Here is a 7500-nt window from a genome sequence, read left to right as displayed (position 1 = left end):
CCATATCATTCCGCACAGCCACACCTGAGTGGTAAGAAGTTTGTTAAAGGTCCCCAAGGGATAACTGAAACACCAGTTTTGTTTTTACTAGATTCATTTTGGCTTTAGTAACTATTTGTGGTCTGGAGAAATCAAAAAGGTGAAATGGTAGGCAGTAGCTGTGTAGAAATATTGGCTTAAAGAACACTGCTCTCTCTGGACTATTGAATGGCTAGAAATAACACCTCTCTCACTACACACTACTGAGATGACGTTAGGAAGGGCATGAAGCCTTAGAAACCATACTAAAACAAGTAATAGAGATTAGCATAGGCATCTGGCTTGTAAGCTTTTGTCATACCGTCCAACCCATGCCGGCATGGAAAACGAACGTTAAGTGACGATGATGCTAATGATGGTGATGAAAATGAGTATGTTGATAGAAATATTATGTAAGGGGAAGAGTGGGACAGAGCAATGGTCAACTCGATTATGGTTGGTCTGGGGCCGGACGACTACATCAAGCTAATTGACACTAATCTTTCCTCTTCTATTATAATTCCATCCACATTTAGAATACATCACAGGAATAGCTATATTAATCCTCCGCGTCATTATTTTATCAACATCGGAACGATGAGAGGCTATATTACAGTAATACACAACATTTTAATTTCTTACATTAATATTTATCAATGTAACGGCAAACAACAGTGAAATGTAGAAATGTAGCCTTTGTTCAGGTAAATACATGTCATAAACAGATTTCAATTGATTTAAATGCTTGCTTGATCGCAACACTGCATTCACACACCAACTACAATATATAAGTATTTCATAATTTTAAAACAAGGCTTTATTGAGAGTAAAATTCTTATTTCTTCCTCTCCCACATTTTAATATTAATTTCGAGCATTTAAAACGTCATTAAAGAGAATCTCATAACAAAGGCAGCGAAATAATCAAAACAGTGAAATGAAACAAGAAACGAAACAGGAAGCGGAAATAGCAGAAACAAAACAGGAAGCGGAAATCGCAGAGTATTTCTTTACAAAAGAATGGCGGAGGATTTCGAAGCTACTCAACCTTTGGAATATCTGAGGAAATTTCTGAAGAACGATGTCCGACCTGATGGCAGAGAACTGGGGGAGTCACGATCCATTATTGTTAATATTGGTAACTATTAATATTCGTCGATTTATAAAACACCTTTTTTCGTTAAAGTTTGGGTTTTATTTTAGAATTTATTTCTCGTGAGATTCGCTTTTTTAATTCATTTCATAAACATCTCTTACACACACTTTCTCTCTTATATTTCTCCAGTTCTAAACCCATTCATGTTCCTATTTAGACATTTCTGTGATGTCTTAAGCTAACAAATTCCCGTCACACAAAGACTTTTCTTCCTGTTTAGAGTTGAAAACCATTTCATTTTCCCACCACTTTCTCTCTCTGGAAACATTGTGTAAACATCAACCGGTTCTGTCTCAACTTCCATTTAAATATATCCCATATATAAATACCTGGTCCTATACATAACCGAATCATGTCTTTATTATTATTATTATTCAACGGCTTTCTCTTGTTTGGTATCGAAATTATTGCCATAACACATGTTCCCAATAACACTACACATGCTGAAGGCAACTCACTTGACGGTAGAATTTCAAGCAGATTTTACTGTAATGTTTATCATAATCCTCCTCGTTGGTTCCTTTAAATGATTTTGTCTTTTATGTTTGACATAAATTCCAGTAAAGGAGTCAAGTTCGGAAATATGTATATATGGCACCTAAAATTATTAACAAAACCTTGGTATATTCTGTGGACCTATTAAGAATTAAGGTTTCTGTGCTGATCCCCGCGATAGGCACCAGATTAACTAATTCCCCAATTATGTCAGAATTTGTATTTATTCCATTACAAACATTTTGTTGTGTGCTATCTTCTCTCATCTCGAATGAGAAGAACTGGAAATTTATGCAATGCATATTCACCGAATTTTTCTATTTGTGTAATATATGTATACGTCAGACCATTCTCTTTATAGAATATATATATACATAAAGCTCTCTATTTGTAGAGTGCGTATGTACCAGACATTAATTTTTCTGTATTGTTGAAAATTCAAATTACTGTCCGTAAAACATTAAAAAGGTTGGTGACGAAGCAAGGGAAGTAATTAACCTGCTTCTGTAGTAGTTATCTCCCTCTTTCATTGTTCACTTGTTTTTTATTAAGTTGGTGCATAATTATTGCGGCTTTTTTTTTTTTTCAATAAATTTTATTCAACAAAAACAATAACAACATGTAACAAAAACATCTTTAAATGATTATTCCGGAGCATATTCACCCTCTACTTCAATTTCTGCTTGGCGTTTTGTTTGAATTTTTTGTTGAATAAGATTTATTGCAAAAAAGCGGCAGTAATTATGCACCAACCCAATATATTTTCCATTGCTTTTCCCCCAGTTATTATATAAATATGTAGTATCCAATACAATGGTGACACCCTTTTTACTATCGAATTCTTGAATGTTTTGACCTCCCCCCACCATTTTCCTGTAAACTATCATCAGCCTAAAATGTTATTTACATTTAATTTTATATCTCTGTTGTTAACATTTTATTTGTTTTGCTGTTTTTTAAACCCATTTCTTTGTGTTGTTTGTATTTAGAAAATGTTTTCAATTTTTTTAAAATTTTTTATTGTAGGGTACATCTCTTCAGCTGATGGTTCTGCACTTGTGAAGACTGGAGATACTGCCGTGATATGTGGTATTAAAGTGGAACTGGCAATACCAAAATGTGAAGAACCAGACCAAGGTTTCATTGTACCTAATTTGGAACTGTCTACTCTATGTTCACCCAATTTCCGACCAGGACCTCCAGGGGATCAGGCACAACGCACAAGCCAGATGCTTTTTGATATAGTAAAGAATTCAAAATGTTTAGATCTGAAGGAGCTGTGTATCACCCCTGGGAAGTTAGTTTGGGTGTTGTATTGTGACATGATCTGTCTTGATTATGATGGTAACGTATTAGATGTAGCACTCCTGTCTCTGATGGCAGCTCTTTACAATTGTCAATTACCAAAAGTGACTGTGGATGAAGATTCCCTTGAAATAAGTGTTGATTTTGACAGCAGGCAGCCCCTCAACATCCACTCTCATCCTGTAGCAACAACATTTAGTTTAATGGATGGTAACATTCTCCTGATGGACCCCTGTATTGGAGAAGAGAATCTCTCTGATGGCACCATTACAATCTGCACTTGTGATCAGAAACTGTGTGGTGTGTTTAAGCCAGGTGGAGCGAAAATATCTGATGAGAAATTATTTCAATGTATTTCTCGTGCAGAGGAGCAAGGTGCCAAGGTACAATGTTTGTTACAGAAAGCCTTAAAGAGTAAGACAGACAATAAAACAGAATGATTACTTTGCAGTCTTGGATTTATTTTATTTTAATTTTACTTTCTTCACGTGTCAGAACGGTTGTGGTCTTGGTTTATTCCACAGGTATGTCTTGTGAGGGAGCTACAGAAATTTAGTTTGATATATAAAAGGGAGAAAGAAAGACTGAACCAAGCAAAACATGTAGTATCTCTTTAGGTCACCATCATCATCATCACCATTGTTGTCATTTAACGTCTGTCTTCCATGCTGGCATGGGTTGGAGCATGCAATTTTTAATCCAAACATAGTTGCAGAGCTGTTAGAGAAAATAAGGGATTAAGAAATAAGGCATTAAGTTTCATTACAGCTGTTTGTAGAATAGCTGAGCATGTGTATAAGTCATTGAGCAAAGATTTCCATGTAAGCCAACGATACAGTGTTCGTGAAGGAAGAATTAAGAAATATCCTTAGAAGGCAGTAGTTACAAATTTAGTTCAATATATATATATATATATACACACACATATATATATATATATAAATAAAAATGGAACAAAAACGCAATAGAGGACAATGAAAACATTTGGACATATAGACGATACAAGGTGGACAAGAGAAACAACAATTGGAACAGGCAAAAAAGATGGGTCATTCATGGCCTTCTTTCCTCAGTCAAGTCCCAGAAGTCATGACTGTTTCAGGCAGTTACAATATATATATATATATATATATATATATATATACTTATATACCTTTTTGTTGGTATACATGACTGCGCTATTCAGTATGCTTTCCTTTCTGAAGTTGATGTGGGAGATGTGGTATCTATTTCTAGCAGATCCAATGACCACATCGAGGATCTCTACGTGTATATTGTACAAACATCAATGAAATGACCGTTAACCTCATCGATTTAAGAAGGGAGGTAACTCTTTTAACGGTTATAACTCTGGTAAACGTACTTATTTTACCCCCTTCATATTTAGGATGCATTATGAGAATTGAACCCCAGAAGTTAACTGGTACTTTGTTTTATTGACCCTAGAAAAATAAAAGAAAGCTCAATTCAACATGTAAAGAACCATAAACTAAATACTGCTGGTGCCACGTAAAAAGCGACCAGTGGAGCACTCTGTAAAGTGGTTGGGGCTAGGAAGGGCACCCAGCTGTAGAACCATGCCATAGCAGACAATTGCAGCCTAGTGCAGCTCCCCAACCTGCCAGCTCGTGTTAAACCGTCCAACCCATGGTTAACGGACTTAAATGAGGATGGTTTTGTGTATCAGACTAATGAGAAACTGGAGGGTGATTAGTTTTGATTAAAACGTTTGAGGGTGGTCCTCAGGATGGCCTCACTCTGAGGACTGAACCTACTTGAAGAATAAAATGGTCTAATGTCGTAAGAAAGGGGTCTGTGGAGTGGAGTGGGGATGTGTTGCGTAATTGTAGTCTGTTGGCATCACCGTGAAGTAAGGGCTGCCATGCACCTATTTAAATACTGGTTTTGAGTCTTTTGGTTAAGCCGGTACCTAGTACAGCAGTTCTAAACTGCGACTTTTTAGGGGCCGTAAGCGGCCTTCAAGCATTCTTCTGGCGGTCCGTGACGATCTTCCCTCAATAAATAAATCGTTCTTTAACTGATTTGTATTTTACTTTTTTGGGGTTCTGGTGAAGATATCAAAAATGTTGAGAACCATTGGTCAGATGATTTTTGTAGAGAAATGTGGTTGGACGAAGTTATTGTTTAGCCCAAGGCCGACCAAATTCAGCAGGATTATAATCAAAAGCATTTCCAACCGTGCCCGCGTCGTCTTTATATTTTTACACGTAATGTATCTAGCACTATATTTAGTGTGCTGTGTGATTTGGCTACTATTTCTAGCAAATTAAATCATCTTGGAAGTTTTCTGTTGCATCGTGTTGGTGAAGTATGGTGTTAGCAAAATTTCTAAGACCAACTTGAGTTATTTCCCTTGGTTCATTTATAAATTATGCCAATTTTACTGACCAAAAATGAATCGTGAATGAATGGACAACTACACTATTTCTTTTAGTCTTTTACTTGTTTCAGTCATTTGACTGCGGCCACGCTGGAGCACCGCCTTTAGTCGAACAAATCGACTCCAGAACTTATTCCTTGTAAGCCTAGTACTTAATCTATCGGATTCTTTGCCGAACCGCTAGATTACGGTGACGTAAACACACCAGCATCGGTTATCAAGCGATAGTGGTGGGACAAACAAACACGCACGTACACACACACACACACACACACACACACACATACATGCGACGGGCTTCTTTCAGTTTCCGTCTAGGAAATCCACTCACAAGGCTTTGGTAAGCCCGGGGCTATAGTAGAAGACACTTGTTCAAGGGACTGAACCCGGAACCATGTGGTTGGTAAGCAAGCTACTTACCACACAGCCACGCCTTGGAATTTAAAAAAGGAAGTTAATTCTTTTTTTCTTCAATATCGTATTTTCACACTTTTCCTTATGGAATTCCAAAGAAGTTGAAAAGATCATAATTAACCTTGTTGAAAGCATAAGACTCTAAGGAAGATTTCTGGCTCCTCCCCTCACCGCCCAAAAGCCTGAAGTAATTATTCACGATATCCATGTGAGGTATCTGACGTACAAACTAACGTGGTTTCCTTTAAAATATGAAGATCTTTTGAAAGATTAAGTCCTGTTGACTACAAATTATCCCCCCTTTTGCTGTGAGTGTTGCTAAAAATTACCGCTTGGGGTTTTGTTTTACCCAACTAAGCTAAAATATTAAATAATCTAAAATTTACTGCAGATTTCACTCAGAACTTCACCCTGAAAATTATTTACATTATTGGCGCAGGAGTGGCTGTGTGGTAAGTAGCTTGCTTACCAACCAGATGATTCCGGGTTCAGTCCCACTGCCTGGCATCTTGGGCAAGTGTCTTCTACTATAGCCTCGGGCCGACCAAAGCCTTGTGAGTGGATTTGGTTGACGGAAACTGAAAGAAGCCCGTCGTATATATGTGTATATGTATCTGTGTTTGTTCCTCTAGCATTGCTTGACAACCGATGCTGGCGTGTTTATATCCCCGTAATCTAGCGGTTCGGCAAAAAAGATCGATAGAATAAGTACTAAGCTTACAAAGAATAAGTCCTAGGGTCGATTTGCTCGACTAAAGGCGGTGCTCCAGCATCGCCGCAGTCAAATGACTGAAACAAGTAAAAGAGAGAGTATTGTCGTTAAGCTACTTGAGTATACAAAATATCTTATTGAATTGTTTAAGAGCTGACTGGTTGTGGAAATAGAAAGATCGCTCGTCATGTTGTTGATGTTGGTTTGTTTACGTCCCTGTAACTTAGAAGTTTGATAAAAAGAGAGTGATAGAATGAGGATCACGCTTGAAAAGAAAATAAGTACCAAGTTGATTTCGACTAAAACCTCTAAGGCGCTGCCCCAGCATGGGCACAGTATAATAACTGAAACAAGTAAAAGAATAAAAAAATAGTAAACTATAGAAATGACTGAATGGTAGTTGAGAAGGAGGGGAGGTGGAAGGTTGGTTATAGTTCGCTGTGGAGCGGTTAACAGGCGAAGGAATATAAAAGAACTGAAACTGTCTTGTATGTTGTTTCTCATAAACGAGAGAATTGTGGGTGAGATGTAATGGGGAAGTGGTGATGTTTATGGAAAAAGGGAATGAATAGAATAGAGATGACATGGAAGGAGAGTGGGGAGGGGGAGCAGAAAAGGAGGAGGGTACTATTCTCTCTGTGGACAGGAATAAGTAATCGTTCCCTGATGATGTGTTAGTAAAGCTTGAAACCAGCTAGATTGTTCTGTTTCTTGCTACATACAAATTTGGAATGTAATGATGGTGTTTAATTTTCACAGGGAGTCTAAATGCGTATATACTGACAGCATCCACAGTTTGCGCCACATCATGTGTGCGCGTGTGTGTATGTATAAAATGTGTACGTGTATATGTATATATGTGTGTCTGTGTGTTTGTGACTTTAACGCCTCAATATAAATCATTTTCGTGAAGGATTTGCGAAATACAAGCGAAAAATTACATTAAAAAAAACACACGCGAATACAGTCTCTCTCTCTCTCTCTCTCTCTCTCTCTCTCT

The 7500-nt window shown here is 37.4% G+C and overlaps 1 protein-coding gene across 1 annotated transcript; it reads left to right on the top strand.

The window, feature by feature from the left end:
• The first annotated feature begins 1000 nt into the window (after window positions 1–1000).
• Window positions 1001–3419, top strand: LOC106884475 (exosome complex component RRP43). The gene is made up of 2 exons (XM_014935877.2): window positions 1001–1155; window positions 2695–3419. Exons 1-2 carry the CDS (start codon window positions 1038–1040, stop codon window positions 3411–3413), a joined length of 837 nt encoding a protein of 278 aa, XP_014791363.1. The 5' UTR covers window positions 1001–1037; the 3' UTR covers window positions 3414–3419.
• The last annotated feature ends 4081 nt before the right edge of the window (window positions 3420–7500 follow it).

This window comes from Octopus bimaculoides, chromosome 12 (assembly GCF_001194135.2).
Source record: "Octopus bimaculoides isolate UCB-OBI-ISO-001 chromosome 12, ASM119413v2, whole genome shotgun sequence".
In the NCBI taxonomy this organism is placed as follows: Eukaryota; Metazoa; Mollusca; class Cephalopoda; order Octopoda; family Octopodidae; genus Octopus; species Octopus bimaculoides.
The sequence above is the reverse complement of the archived record's forward strand: the minus strand, read 5'-3'. Positions and strand labels throughout refer to the sequence as shown.

Excerpts from the sequence above, each read along its gene's own strand:
- LOC106884475 (XM_014935877.2), top strand. The coding sequence starts at position 1,038 with ATGGCGGAGGATTTCGAAGCTACTCAACCTTTGGAATATCTGAGGAAA. Across the intron at positions 1,156-2,694 it reads ATCCATTATTGTTAATATTG|GGTACATCTCTTCAGCTGAT; the intron begins GTAACTATTAAT and ends TTTTTATTGTAG.